The 16,016-nt window shown below is 39.7% G+C and overlaps 1 protein-coding gene across 1 annotated transcript in view; it reads left to right on the forward strand.

Moving 5' to 3' along the window:
- The window catches only part of tnnt3a (troponin T type 3a (skeletal, fast)), a 29,078-nt gene extending 14,123 nt beyond the window's left edge, over positions 1 to 14,955 (forward strand). Inside the window, exons 8-16 of the mRNA XM_069922305.1 lie at positions 734 to 779; positions 3,036 to 3,152; positions 3,473 to 3,550; positions 4,940 to 5,053; positions 6,484 to 6,593; positions 7,425 to 7,515; positions 8,023 to 8,063; positions 9,417 to 9,457; positions 14,655 to 14,955. Of these exons, the coding sequence (XP_069778406.1) occupies positions 734 to 779; positions 3,036 to 3,152; positions 3,473 to 3,550; positions 4,940 to 5,053; positions 6,484 to 6,593; positions 7,425 to 7,515; positions 8,023 to 8,063; positions 9,417 to 9,457; positions 14,655 to 14,824 (808 nt within the window). The 3' untranslated portion in view covers positions 14,825 to 14,955. The remainder of the gene's footprint in view (positions 1 to 733; positions 780 to 3,035; positions 3,153 to 3,472; positions 3,551 to 4,939; positions 5,054 to 6,483; positions 6,594 to 7,424; positions 7,516 to 8,022; positions 8,064 to 9,416; positions 9,458 to 14,654) is intronic.
- The last annotated feature ends 1,061 nt before the right edge of the window (positions 14,956 to 16,016 follow it).

Below are 16,016 nucleotides of genomic sequence, written 5' to 3' on the forward strand. Positions count from 1 at the left end.
AAACGCTTCTCATTAAATATACACAGTGGCATTTTCTCCCTTCCCCCCTCCCCCCGCCCCCCCCCCCCCCACCACTATCCCTCCCCCCCATTAAACTGTTTTTAGAGTCTGGTCCAACATACTGCTCTTTCCTTCTGTGACACCTTTTCATCTCTCCTCCCCTTGACTTTATCTGTTCTTTTTTTTCTTCTCATTTCTGCATGTTCATCAATTTTTATTATTCTGTCCTTCCTCTGTTTTAACTTTTCACCTCACTTTTTACTTGAACGCTGCCCTCTCCCACTCTGCCCTTTCCTCTCCCTCCCCCACTTCCCTGCCCTCCTATTCTCTTCCCTCCCCCCCTCCCTCCATTCTCCCACCCCCCTATCTCCTCATTTTTCTCACAGCAATCTGGAGAACAGAACAGACCTGGTCAGAGTTAATTTTAATTATGCAGGAGGAACATCTATAACAATAAACCCCTTTATGTTGCAAGGGTCCTTTTCATTTGGGCAGGTGTGAAAAACCAATGGCTCAGTAAATGATGATCAAGCTGCACTCTTCCATTTCCATCCACCTGCAAACTAAAAATGGTCATGTTATCAAGGTGTGAGTCTATTAAGTGATGAAGGAGAGATTACAAAGGATCACTGAAATGGAAGACGTTTCTCTGAACAACACACATTATCACCACTATGGATAACTGTTACAAAATGTTGTTTGAATTGCATCTGGACCCTTTTGTTTCTCACAGACTAATTGCTCCCAAAATCCCAGAAGGAGAGAAAGTTGATTTTGATGTGAGTATAGGATTTAAAAAAGAAATGTAGATGGTATCTACAGTTTATATTTTACTGCTTTTGTTGATATTTTCATAACTTTTCATAATTTTGAGCAGCATTCCATAAAGGATCAAATTGGAACTGGCAATTTTCTCGAACTAATACGGTTAGGGCCATCCTTCATAAATGTTTCAGATGCAGTACATTTGGTGTAGTGGTTAGTGCATCGCCTTTAGAGCACCAGCAACTGGGACCAAGGTTCGAATACCGCGCTGTCTGTAAGGAGTGTGTACCTTCTCTGTATGTCTGCGTGAGTTTTCCCCGGGGACTCTGGTTTCCTCCCACCGTTCGAAACGCGCTGGGAGTGTAGGGTGTAAATTTGGTGGCACAGACTGTGGTTTTAAATTTAAATTTTAAAATTTAAATGGAAAAAAAATTAAAATAAACAATGTTACATTTATTTGGGATTTTTCTGAAAGATAAGGCAACATATGATATTTGTGTGTGTATATATTCACAGTTGGTTCTGTTTTTTCCAATGTCCAAATATTTACCAAATGCCAGTGATGTCACAAGACACAATTAATGCTTGTTCTGCCCTGGATTAGTCACCTATAATTGCTCTAGGCCACACATGTCAAACTCAGGCCCGCGGGCCAAATTTTGCCCGTGATATAATTATATTTGGCCCGCAAGATCATATCAAATATGTATTAGAGCTGGTCGCCGCGCCAGTATAGCGCATGCACAGCTAATACTACAAATCCCAGAAGGCTTTGCAAATGCGTTGGCGTCAGCCCGCTAATCGCCCCCACCTCCTCTCTTGACTTTCATTAGCATCTGCGACCTGTCGCCCAACTCACATGTAATAAACCCCTTACGAAAAATGGCCAAACGAAAGACAGAAAACAGGACCTTTCAACACAGGGGGGAGGCAAACTCTGACCCCAGAGTTTGATGAACTTGCATCTAAGAAGAGATGCCAAGTATCTGGTTTAGACCCAGGTGCATCAGAGTAAATCACAGTGTAGCAAGCTAAGCTTGGATTCATATTTTCTTTGGTTAACTTTGGACTGTTCATAGTTGAAAGATTGGATTTTCATTGAAGCAAGTTGTCATTTTTTTGACTTGTTGGCTTGTGAAAAAAAATACATTTAAAAGGAGCTTAAAGGCTATATTTATTGAATATTTTATTTCTCATTTGTTAATGCTTCTTCTGGAAAGAGTTTAACGAAAACTATTATTAAACATTTATTTTAATAAGTTTATCATTACATATGTTGAAAGAACAGAAAACATGCAGATGTTGTTGAAAATTTTCAATAAATATTTAGTTTGGCCCACGACTTAGTCCAAGTTTTTAATTTTGGCCCTCTGTGAATTTGAGTTTGACACCCCTGCTCTAGACTGACATTTCTAAAGGAGACTGCAATACACATTGATGAGACACTTTCTTTACATCTCTTCAGAATACACCTGTGTTATTTTTCAAAGCAGGTGGTAATGAATCCAGCACATGATTCAACACTGTTAATCTTGGCAACCTTTTCAAATATTCGCACAGAGACAAAATTAGGTAACAGAACTGCCCGTGAATATAAACCATTGAAGGAAACTTAGTTTATGTTAGTCATCACCACATGAAATTGCCCATTTTCCATAGGAACCACCGATGGACCCATTCTGTTTTTAATATTAGCTAATATCCAGATGTATTGCTCAACAGAGCTTACGTTGCAGTGTTTGATCGTGTAGTTATTCTGAGTGCATTGCTGAAGAGGAATGGGACTTAATGTGATTACATGAATTCAGTTTGAGGCTCATTATCGAGGGGAAATACCTATGACTGGCAGTTTGTGTAAATTGCAGGGTGCTTCACTTGTAAAAAGGTAGATCATATCAGCAAAACAAGCACAAAATCCTTGTCTTTCGTCTGACAATTTTTGTACTTGCAAGGGTTATTTCTGAGGTACACTGAATGTACAGTCAGCACAAAGTGTTAATACTGGATATTGATGGATTAGAGTGGTTGGGAATACAACACACACAGGAGTGCTCCAGATTACACTGCATTCAACATGATTTACACAATTGTGTAATTTAGGGTTATGTCCAAAGTTCAAATCCTTTTCTGTTCCGTAAAACAGAGTTGTGGGATAAGCACCCAAAGATGATGTCTCACTGATTGAGCAACTCTATTCTGCAATGGTATACAACCTTGGATCTGGTATGTTTTCAGCTCCATTATCATTTCTCTATTTATATGGTTTTCAGGACATCCAGAAGAAGCGCCAGAACAAAGATCTGAATGAGCTGCAAGCCCTGATTGATCTTCACTTTGAGAATAGAAAGAAGGAGGAAGAGGAACTGATCGCCCTAAAGGAGCGTATTGTGAGTGTTGCATTAATAGTAAAATAACGTGAGCAACTTCTACTGCCGATGCCATTGTGCAGTTCGAGGCAGAGAGTCATCTCATTGTGCAACATCACATCAAATTGACTGGTAATGTCACACAGCTACATCCCCTCATGACCGCTGGGTCACTCTGAAAAGTCCAGTTGTACTTTGCCTCTGTAAAGACACACTCTGGCTACAGCGAGTCACAATGCAAACGTACAGTGATGAGATGTAACTTGTTGCTTTCATTATTTAATGCAATTTAGAAGGTGGTATCCTGAACCCTGAGCCCTCCTCTATTCTCCATTCCACAGGAAAAACGCAGAGCGGAAAGAGCTGAACAGCAAAGGATTCGTGCTGAGAAAGAGAAAGAGCGTCAGGCTAGGCAGGCAGTAAGTCACTGATCGCTGTGTAATTGACTACTTCACTTTTTACCATTCTAGGTGGCTTGCTGCAAAATAAAACTGCTAAAAGTGATTTTATAATCAACAAAGAGAAGAGAGATTGCAAGCATGAGGTCTTTTGCCTTCTCCTTTGAAAGTACATACCTGTGCTGGGTTATTGTTCCAAGTTCATGATAGGTCATCGGGAATTATGGTGCAGTGCAGTCCACTCCCACTACCCAGGTTCAGTCGTGACCCGCTGTTACTTTATCTGTGGTTTACACGTTCTCTCTCTCTAAATAAGTTTCCTTCAGGTCTTCCCACATCACAAAGACATACAAGTAGGTCAGTTAATTGGCCACTGTAAATTCCCCTGCTGAATGATATAATCTGGGAAGGGGGGGAATAGGTAGAGAATAGAGTGGAATTAGGATGTTTGATGGTCAATGAACAGTGGGCCAACTGCCTGGTCTCTGTACTCTATGGCACTATGATGCTTGCCGATGCTGCCTGATGTTTCCCTGCTGCAGTCCTTGAATTTGTCAATTTATATTCTGACATAATTAAACTGATGTGAATCATTTGGAATTCATCTAAGCTGCAAATTAAAGATGCCCTTATTGCCATGTCACGTACTATTAAACAAAATTGCTTTCTGCCTACTGTAGGGCAAGTACCACCCAGTGCCCCTTACAGTAGGAGAAGCAAAAGAGAGTCCATTCAGAGTCACCTAGTGTCTGTGGATTCACTTCCAGCACTCCTGTTTGATCCATGGGCAACCCGAGCTCCAGATCCAAACCTTCCTCACCTGAGGCCCTTCGGGAGCCCACCTTGCCTTCAGCACCCACTCAAATCCCGGTCCTGATATCTGTTTCCCATGAGGCAGTCTCCAGCAGTCCGCAGCCTGTGCGGGTCACCCGACGACGTCGTCCACAGCTTGTGTGAGTCCTTCAGCCGCTGAGCCCCTCAGTGGTTCACTGCAGTGCTGACCGTCCTGTAGGGTCGTCTCCTCTGCAACGGGGGTGGGTGGTGGGTGGTGGGAGTGTGTTCTCCCTGTTACTGGTGTCCTGCTCAAGTCCACTGCTCCCCGGAGTCAGCAATGCCTTAAGGCCCCAGGCAGGTCTTTAGTTTAAAAACATGATGCCTGTATGGAGCTGCCGGCAATAGGACGGGGCAGTTGAACCCTTAGGAGCAGCGCTGTATCCCCACTCTCTGCTCTCCTGGATCCACACCAGCTACAGCACTGCCATTACAGCAGCTCTGGCAGTGGCACCATTTCAAAGCAAGTTAATTATTTCGCTCTTTGACTTCAATCCACTAATTTGTTCCTGTGTTCTCTGGTGCTTCCAAATATTTCTTGATCAGCATGTAATCACTCACTCGTTGTCCTTTCAATAGGAGGAAAAAGCAAGAAGGGAGGAGGATGATGCCAGGAGAAGGGCTGATGATGATGCCAAGAAGAAGAAGGCTTTGACCAGCATGGGTGCTCAATACAGCAGCTACCTTGCCAGGGTAAAACTCGACAGTGTGGTCCTGTATCTCATCACACCTCGTGCAGATGATTTGGTTTCAACCTCGATGTAGTTATTTAAAGCCCAAGCAAGTAATGGGGTCGGGAATAAACATCACAGTTTGGAAAGGATAGAGATAAAATGAGCTTTTGGTTCTTCCTATTCCAGCTGAAAAGAATAAACCAAACCTTAGTTTTCCCAGCATGCGCATCATGACATTTCAATTGGACATTAAAATTTTTTCTTTGGCTTGGCTTCGCGGACGAAGATTTATGGAGGGGGTAAAAAGTCCACGTCAGCTGCAGGCTCGTTTGTGGCTGACAAGTCCGATGCGGGACAGGCAGACACGATTGCAGCGGTTGCAAGGGAAAATTGGTTGGTTGGGGTTGGGTGTTGGGTTTTTCCTCCTTTGCCTTTTGTCAGTGAGGTGGGCTCTGCGGTCTTCTTCAAAGGAGGTTGCTGCCCGCCAAACTGTGAGGCGCCAAGATGCACGGTTTGAGGCGTTATCAGCCCACTGGCGGTGGTCAATGTGACATTAAAATAAATAGTTAATAAATGCACGTCAAGAGACAACAACCTACACCTGAACGTCAATAAGACAAAGGAGATGGTGGTCAACTTCAGGAGATCCCAGGGGGACCACCGGCAAGGTAGTCAAGAGCACCAAATTCCTTGGCCTGCACCTGCCGGAGATTCTCTCCTGGCCCCCCCCCCCCCCCCCCCCAACACCAGATCCATTGCCAAGAAGGTCGAAAAATGCCTTTACTTTCTGCGGAGGTGGAGGAAAGTTCAGCTTTCACCCTCCACCGTCACTGCATTCTACAGGGGATGCATTGTAACTGCATCACTGCCTGGTTTGGGAACTATCTCAGAATGCAAGTCCCTGCAGCGGATAGTAAAGACTGCTGATGGGATTATTAGGGTCTCTTCTCTCCCTGCCATGATAGACGTTTACAATGGCCGTTGTTTGCGGAAAGCCATAAACATTGTGAAGGACTTCACACACCCCTCCCGCAATCTATTCTCCCTCTTGCCATTCGGGAAGAGGTACCGAAGCATTCGGGCCCACGCGACCAGATAACGAGACAGCTCTTTCCCCCAAGCCATGAGGTTTCTGAACTCTGGGGACGCAGGGCTAGCATATGTAACGTGATATTTAATGAGAGATGTTATTTATGATATGTTGTTTATAAGGTAATTTATCCATGTAAATAACCAGCACCTCAGTCCTGAGAAATGCTACCTCGCTTTCACTGTACACTGCAAGGTTTATGGTTATAAACACAACCTGACTTGAAGTGCACTGCATTAGAAAATCCAAGCTGATTCGGTTCAGTGGAATGCTTAGATTTGTTCAAATAAATTAGATGGAAAATTAATGGAAATACAAGATGTACCATTACAATTAAAAATTATTCTGTGGTTTATCAGGCTGACCAGAAGAGAGGGAAGAAGCAGACTGAAAGGGAAAAGAAGAAGAAAATCCTAGCAGAAAGACGCAAGCCACTCAACATTGACCATCTTAATGAAGAGAAGCTCAGGTGCGTCCTGACACATGAATCCTGTGTAACATTCAATTAAATTCAGCTCTTTGTGACTTTGTAACTTCAAGTAAGGTGCAACTTACTTTGAAGGATAATAACACATTGTCCAAGGGCATTGATTTCCTTTCCCATAACCAAGAGAATAATTATTTATCTTAGTTTAGTTAATACATCTGTGTCAAGAAAAGGAATGAAGATCAATTGGAATCCAGAAAGAAAATTATGGTTTATGGGGTATTGGAATGTTTGATTTACTTGAGAGCCATTCAGTTTATAACAGAGAATTATCCAAATTAATTTCTTTAAATTTTCAACCTATTAATTGAACCAAAAGTATTGAAATCTTGGTGGGTAGAAATAATCAAATTGGAAATAATCTGACATTTGCTGCAAATTTTGCAGGTTTCATGGGCGGTGACCTGTTTGCATGATCAATTTTTCAATGTAGATTTAAATTTTGAAATAGTTTTTTTTTGTCAGTTTCTGACAACAGAATAGAGACACCCCTCTTTGTGAGATATCTTGGGAAGGATTCTCTTCCTTGAAACTATCTGAGATTGGATTGTGTGACTGACAAAACAGAAGGTTACCTAGTAAATGAGCGCTCATACCATGAGCAGCAAATATGATTTTTTTTCTACCCCCCCCCCCCCCCCCAAGGCAAGTGCTAGATGGCCCTTCAACATGTGAAAGTGAAGGTGGGGGTACAGAGAGCCGTCAGTTTTCACCCTGGGTTTGTGTTCATTGTTACCAAACTCTGCACGAGAACAATCAAATTGGAACTTGCATCTCATTAAATTTATCAGCATTATTTTCTTAAAACTCCAGGGAAAAGGCAAAGGAGCTCCATGATTGGCTGTGCCAGCTGGAATCTGAAAAATTTGATATGGGTGAAAAACTGAAGAGGCAGAAGTATGAGGTATGTATCATATGTTCATTGAGGTGCACATTCCAGTCACCTTCCTAATTACTTGATACAGCTGCATGTTCTTGTTTTACGTTTCATGCACTCAGATCCCTGTATCCCTTTGTTCTAACACTTTCCACCCTGCTTACAGAATAATTTGCTCTTTTATTCTTCTGTGCAAAGTGGATCAGTTCACATCTTCCACCATTTTTCTCCATCTGCTAACTTAATCTATTTATTTCCTTTTGCAGACTCTTGGTGTCTTATGCACTACTTTCTCATCCATCTATCTTTGTATTATCATCAGACAACTTTATTGTTAACAAAAATGAAAACATTATTGTGAGCAAAGTATATTACGTTATATAAACAAATTCAAAGCTGAACATTTTTGTAATAGGCCTCATATTTAATACATCCACCCATTTTTTAATTAATGAAAATTGTACACATTACTTCCTTACATAATACACAGTTGTAATGTTCCACTGAAATACGTATTGCTGTAATTTATTTTAGACTACATCATTGCGTACAAGATTGGAGCTACTCTCCAAGTTGTAAGTATTAAACAACCACTGTAAGTGCCACAGCAATAGGGGTCCTGCCTGGAATATGCATGGGCCAGCTGCATGGTAAACCAAAGACTCAATAGATGTGCAGGGAGGGGGTAGCAGGTTACCATTCTGTTCGAACCCAGCTCCTCAAACAAAAGACTCAAGTGGTTTGTTGTTATCAGAATACTCTCTCATATCTAAACTGTTCCTCTCTATCACTCAAGTTAGATTAGGCTCTTACAAATCAGCTGATCATATTTATTTGGAAAATCACATTACATATATCAATATATTTCCACCTGGACAATCAGCTTTTGAGACCATGTTCATTAGGGAGTATTTTTCATGCCATTGTTTGACTTGTTCTACAGTGAATCAAATTCATAACAAAGTACATTATATTCTCTGGACCAAGAGGATGAAGAGGTGGTCTCACCAGGCATTGCTTAATACCAAACATCTATTGTGATGCATGAGAATGTTATCTCATGTGACTCACTTTGTCTATCCCTCATGGGTGGGAAGTACAACCACTGAAGCTTAAATCCCTCATGTAGCAACGTTAAGAGCCCATCCTGACATGGTGAGGGATAATAGGATGGTGGAAGTGATGCTTAGATCCAAGTCAATCCAGTAACTCGGTTCTGCAGCACCTCTGAGAGTGACCAGGATTTCTAATTTCAAAGCAAAACTCCCCCTCCTCCCCCGCCAAAAATACATGGAGACAAATTCACGTTATGCAGCACCTAAATACACTGATTGAGGGAATTTTTGTTCCTTTAGAATTACAGGATCATTATTATTGGCATATTGCAAATGGACATATAGTTTTACTTGACGCCCTCGATGGACCTTACAAATTCATTTAGAAATGCAAGTTCCCTCTATTTGATTGGACATAGCAGCATAACTTAGAAACACATTTTGAGCAAGAGTAATTTATTTTTGCACTGCTGCATCTCAAAATTATAGGGTCAACATTGACTTTAATCCTGATCTGGGCATTTTTACTAATTAATTGACCCCTGGTTAACCTGCTCCCTCCTCAACAAGCTATCAGGCTAGCTGTTTCAGTTCAGTACAGTTCAGGAGCCAGGTTGTCATAAATCCAGGCTCCCTCACATTTCATAGGGTGACTTTCTGTGGGATGGAAGCAGGAAGAAGATGACACAGTGAGTATTGGCCGTGTGTGCAGAAAGGTCGATGTGTAAAATTTAATCCAACAGGTTCATTTCCACCTTTTCTTGAGGATCTCTGCAAGAAGAAACCTTTCAACTGCCAAGGGGCCCAAACCTCCAATCACAGGTAACTGTCAGTCTTCAGCAACAGTCACTAATGAGCATATGTTGTTCACAGATTACTACAGCCAGAAATCGCATTGATGAACTTCAAAAGCAGTAAGTACATTGCTATCCAGAATTCCAAAACCTCATCAAAAGGAACTTGCAAGCATGACTATCTAATGTATCTACTATGGACAAAGCTAACAGGAATTCAATTCAAACGGGCATACTGGTGCTCATTTGCAAGTATAACTAACCTTTGCATTACTGTTTCAGCTATGAACAATGGCCTTCCAGTGCCTGTTGGAATTAAATTTCTTTCTGAAATGCCAACACAAGATTTAAAACTTTTACAAACTATGTCAGTCTCCACACAACTGGGACATAAATAAAACAAATCCCTCTCAGAGCAAAGGTTTGCTGCTCTCTGAAGATAATTTAGGCACGTACACCTTGGTCCCCTCAGAATAATCTCAACAACAGGGACATATACATTGACCAAATGACTGTTTCCCAAATGCTGTTTTGAACCACACTGAGTTAATGAGTACTGTAAGCTAGTCTTTGATGGTGAGTTTGGACTTGGTATGTTGAAGTACATGTTTCTGTTTTGTGTAATTCTGGGATCAATAACCCAAGACCCCCTTCTAGTTTTCAAAATGGATGATTGAGGAAGTTTTTAAAAAAAATAATGCGATCTAATTTCATTCATCTAATTGAGGGGCTACAATTGTAGCAATGTAGTGCAATTTTACATTCAGGATACATACAGGAAACTCAGTCTCCCAATTTTTCTGTCTTTAACATATCTACTCTCAAGAGAAGCCATTCCATTCCAATCTTTTGCCTCTATCCATCATGTTTCACCTTTATGTAGTTCATGGGGCCAGTGTCCCACCCTGTCCTCTTCTCCACCACACTTTCTCAGTCTCGATAAAGGGTTTCAGTTTAAAATGCCAACCATTTATTTCTCCTAGTGATGCTGCTCGACTCAAGAGTTCCTTCAGCAGAATGTGTTTGGCTACATTCAGGATGTTTTTCTCTATATTGGTTAGTGCAGATTATAAACCATGCAAATCCCTGATTTTCTGCCTCATTCCCAGGGTGCAGTTAAAATTGTTACAAATGGCATTGTTGTCATGAGCTAGGATAAAAACGGTTACTTCTGAGTGACAGATTAATGAGCACTTCTAGAGCCTCTCACACTTGAATAGGGTGTCAATACATGGCATCTGTGGTCATGCAAAGCTTAAAGTCATGGAATACTCTTGGTCTGTAAAATATGTTCCCTGCATTAAGACAAAAAAAATATCCACTTTTGATATTTTATAAAGAAAATGTTTTATTAGCCTGAAATCTAGTTGTGTGGAAACTCCATAATCTTTAACTTATTCAGTTCCTGTGGATATACCTATTGTTACTTTCCTTTCTGTCAAATCTATCTTCTATTTTGTCTAGTTTGCTGATTTCCTCCAATGGATTCTCACTTGCCTTACACACGGAGCATACTCTCTAATCTGATGTTACCTCCATGGAGCCTGTAAACCATGGTGCAGAGCATTGTGAATAACTCCCTTACTAAAACATTCCTTCCTTTCAATGATCAACAGAAAGAAGCTTCTTGTGTATATTTTTAGAGAACACCCTTATTTTCAGTTTATCAGCTGGAAAAGTAGAAGACAACCATTCTTTTGAAGAGAGTAGACTTTCTCTAGTGTCCAAACTGCTTTACATGTCCTAATTCATCAGCAGGGAAATTATGTTATTTGTATTTTGTTTTGCAGTAAATGGCTGTAAATCAGATTGCATCTTGGTAAATCCTCTCTGAATACATCAGCATGTATTCAGGATGGGAGCTAAACTTCTTCAGTATTACATGCAGCTTTCAGTATAGTGGGTGGCATCTGTAGGGCAGAAAGTAGAGACACTGGATGCAATCCTCAACTCTGATGCTGTCTCTGTGGAGTTTGCATGTTCTCCCTGTGACATGTTTTTTTCTTGGGTGCTCTTGTTTCCTCCCACCTCCCAGAGACCTTCAGGTTTACAGACAAATTGGCTGTGTAAGTTGCCCCTAGAGTATGTTAGTGCTAGAATGTTGGAATGTTGGAGAATAAAATGGGATTAATATAGCCTTAATGGGTGGCCAATGTTCAGCACAGACTAGGTGGGCTTTAGGACCTGCTTCTGTGCTCTATGACTCTATGGCGATACAACATGTGTTGGCATTAAATTAACCAAAGGATTTTCACGGCCACACAAGACTAAATGTTAAGTGCACCTGGGTTGAAGAAAGGTTTTAATATTTCAAATGGTGGTCCTGCTCTAAAACCCCCCTTGTGATGAGATGGCTTTGGTGAATTCCCACTATTATGAAAAGTTTAGGTTCATAGTGGAACAGAAGAGGTTCCAGTTTGAGCCTCATCATTAATACCAATGTTTATAGCAGCTCAGCAACTTATCTTTGCCTTTGAATTATTCACAATGCTTTTTACTGAGGTTCTTTTATTCGTGTGATTACTCTTACTGTTTGTTGATTACGCGGTAACCTTTGCGTCTACGGTATGTGGTTGATGCTGGTTCTGAGCTGCATCATGAATAATCCGACAACCTGTGGGACTGAGGGGCCACAGATTCCACCCACAAAGCTTCAGTCCAACAAGTGATGCCTAGTGAAAACATTTACTGCAGGTCCACGAACATGGCCTGAATAATGGGCTTCCCAGTTTTGTTGTTTACAGGCCCACAAATATCAAAGTTTAAATATATCCTGAAAATGGACAAAACATTGCAAGATTAGCTTCACTGTTATCTTCTTGAAAGGAATCTAAGTTTTTCAAAATAAGTTGTGAGTTAATTTAACAAAACAGCTTGATTTTCTTTATTTTGAAGAATATTTTCAAAATTAAATTTCAAAGTGAAAATTGCGATCCATTTTCTCAAGTTTCCACTGTGATGTTTCTGTATCCATGAAGTCTGGTCTTCCAAGGAAACATCTAGTTTGAATTTCATTTGAATCCAATATGGTTATTTATTTATAAACATTCAGAAGAATCTCTTCTGCTGAATTATGTACTGTGAGTAATTTATTAATTAATCTGCATTAAAGACTGCCACGACTCTTTATTGGTAAGTGAAGCATGGCTGTTTACTTAAGTTCAAAGCCTGGCACATTGGCTTTTCTGATTTAAGCACAAAGTGCAGCATGCATTTTGTTAATATACAACTTGCAATTGTATAGAATGAGATTATGCAGGTAAGTCCAATGTAAGGTTGCATGACCTGAATTTATTTTCCTCAGATCTGACTTTTGAATGCTTTTCAATATTACAAGTGAGCTGAAATCTTCTTTAAACCACTGCTTGGTTGTTTTCTAGAAAATCCACACAAATTCCTTGGCCAAAAAAAGATCAAATATAAAAGAGCGTAGATATATAATGGTTCATCTGAACTTGGATCTTGCAGGCCTATAGTTCTGCAAATCCTAATATTGTTCCCTAACAAAATCAATCAATCAATTTTGGGAAGAGTTTTTTTGCTGAATTTACACCTTAACTTTATAACTTTAATTTTGTCACTATTTCTGAATCACATTCTGTAAGAACTAGTTTTTCTCTCTCTTACCAGTCAAACTTCATGTTAATCATTTAAAATTTGACAACCTCTTAATCTTTTAAAGTTAAAGAAATAGGAAAGTAGTCTTTGGTGTCATGAATTATTTCCTTTTAGCCCTGGTATATTTTAGTCATCCCTTCACATTTCCCCCATGTATCAGTATCAATGCCACCCATTATAAAACTTAATTTGGTGACTGTAGGATCAAGTCCTCATCACGTCGCTTGCATCACAGCTCCTGGTACACCAGAACATGTACTTGCCTGTTGGGACAACAGCTTTACTTTCTGAGCAATCCTATGTACTCAGTCACATGTACAAGCACAGCAGGAACATCCAGTTGTAGAATTTGTCCAAATCCTTCAGATTTGGCTAAATTTAAACTGGCAGCATCTAGATTTGAAGAAATCACCACCTCCATTACTTTGACTGGTTTAATAATTGGGGTAAAAATGATCTCCCTGATCTTCATTCCATTTGACTCTTATGTGTAATGAATGGCCGTTCTAACAAAACTCACATTTTGTGAAACAGTAAAACTTCTATAAACTACCTTGCAGTGGCTCGCCAGGGGCTAATTCCTGCACACTCTTACACACACATGGGCCCAACTCCAGCACTGCCTTTAAAGTCACATGAGCCTTGGTTCTCACCTGGTTCTGGTTCCTGCCTCCTTGAGTCTGTAGCCCACACTTCCTAGACAATTGCTGGGATTTTGTTTTCCTCTTGAAATATGTCAGATACACTGGAAATTTTGTTATCCTACGGTAGGAACATTTAAAAGAAAAAAATGAATAGAAATGTCATGGTGTATTAATAGGAATAACAATCCACACAGTCCAAAAAAATCTGCTGAACTGGCATCATCAAGTCACAAGAGTACCAGATTAACAGAGTTTTCCTGCAGTCCAAATTGTACAACAATTAAGGGATGATCCCAAGACTTCATCATTGTCAAAAGTCTAATATCTTCCCAGTTGACATCATGATGGTATTTGATGGAAGCTTTCAATCTGGAATATGGGCAGCACAGTTCATGTAGTGGTTAGTGCAATCTATTCCAGCACCAGTAACCCGGGTTCAAATCTGGTGCCAACTGTAAGGAGTTTTTGTTGTCTATGTGGGTTTCCTCTGAGTGCTCCTGTTTCATCCCACATTCCAAAGATAAAAGGGGATGGTGGGTTAATTGGTATTGGGCAGTTGTTACCATGCTGTATCTCAAAAATTAAAAAAAAACTTCTCAATTCTCCTTGAGCCAACTAGATGTTCCATCTTCCAAATAAAGAACGACTTTGGGTTTCTCTGTCAACACTTTATGGGGAATCAACTGTGTATCAGCTTTAAAAAAAAAACAGCTTTAAAAAAAAGCAAACAGAATAAATGTTCCCTATTCATGAAAAGCTCTGCAGATATCATGGGCCATAAAGAGTCTTAGGAATAAGGCTGATCTTTTCTTCAGGATCACTTGAGTGCAGGCAAGATCATGAAAAAGAAACAGGAACTGGATTGCCATTTCCAATTATGTTATTCTTATTGGGCAGAAATATAGAAACAGAATCTTCAACTCCATATCTTCCACTCACAAAAAGAAAAAAACAGTGGGATTCTTTGTTTGTTTGAACTTGGTTAATTTTACAGAGGGGCTGAAGATCGAGGACTGAGGAAGAGGTTGACTATGTTTCCTGTTTGTGATTCACAGCAGCAAGAAGGGTGCGGGCAAGGGCAAGGTTGGTGGCCGCTGGAAGTAAGCAGTTGAAGAGGTGCCTTCTGTTGCAGCATGACCCGATGCAATGCCTCAACCTTGGATTCTTGTTAGGCATATCTCACATGGCAAAAGATTCTGCAGCACTTTTAGGGCCAAGGCTTTGAAACAGTCACCAAGTTATCACACTCTGTGTTGCACATTGAATCTGTGACAACGATCCCTTTATTTACTGTGTTAATATGCCCATCCTCCTCTACAATCTTGTTTTTGTAAATAAAGCGTGGCATCTAATTTATTTTTTTTCCAACTGAATATTTATCAGTCTCGTGTACATTGAGGCAACTCAATTAAAAAGGCTGAGAATTATAGCCTTTGGAAAGGTTTAAAAGGTTTATTATTTAGATCATAGGTGATGAGGATGTGAATGATGGATGTGTGGAGTGCAAGAGGAAATAGTCCTAAAATGGTAGAGCTGAGAATGCTTCTTTTTAAAATATATTTTATTGAGTTTAATATAAAAATCCAACAGAGTCAACTAATAATAACAAACATAAGTCCTATCATATACATATCACATAATAAACATATAAACCTATCTATAATTGTTTATTTGACTTGTTTATTTAAGACTTCAAATTCTATTAGTATGGAATTTAACAGTTTATCCCTTTCTCATAAAATATCCCAGTATAATTTTGGATAAAAAAATAGATAAGACAAAATTAAATAATCCTTTTATATAAACAAAGTGTAAATTCTATCTTAATTAAATGATATGATCCATGATAAACCATATTTAAACCCATGTTTAACTAATTAATCTTTTAAAACAGAAAAGGGAAAAAGAAAAATGAAAACAAAAATCCTCTGACAAATTGAACCCCTCCCTCTAACCAAGGTTAAACTTGTAGAATTGTAAAGATATGGATTGAATAGTGGCCTTCAGATACCAGACAGAGAGTGGAGCATCCAGACTTTTTAAATCTTCCAATAATGAATGGGACCCACATCTTATCAAATTGAAACTTTATATCTTTAATATGTATCTTTTATATTTTCCCCAAGTTTAAATTGGACATTACAACATGCAATCACTGGGCATGAGTAGGTGAAGAGTCATTAAAATTGCTCATCTAGCTATCAATGAGGTAAAAGCTAAAATTCTTTCTTGGGTTGAAGTCAGGAATATATCCTCTTCTCGAGAAAAAAACAAACAAACCAATGAGAGGGCATGGATCTAATTTGATCTTTGAAATCATTGATAAAGTTTGAGAAATATCTTTCCAAACCTTTTCTAAATTAGGGCACTCCCAGAACATATGAATCAATGAACCTTCAAAGATTTTACACTTATCG

The sequence above is a fragment of the Narcine bancroftii genome, chromosome 1 (assembly GCF_036971445.1).
Source record: "Narcine bancroftii isolate sNarBan1 chromosome 1, sNarBan1.hap1, whole genome shotgun sequence".
NCBI lineage: Eukaryota > Metazoa > Chordata > Chondrichthyes > Torpediniformes > Narcinidae > Narcine > Narcine bancroftii.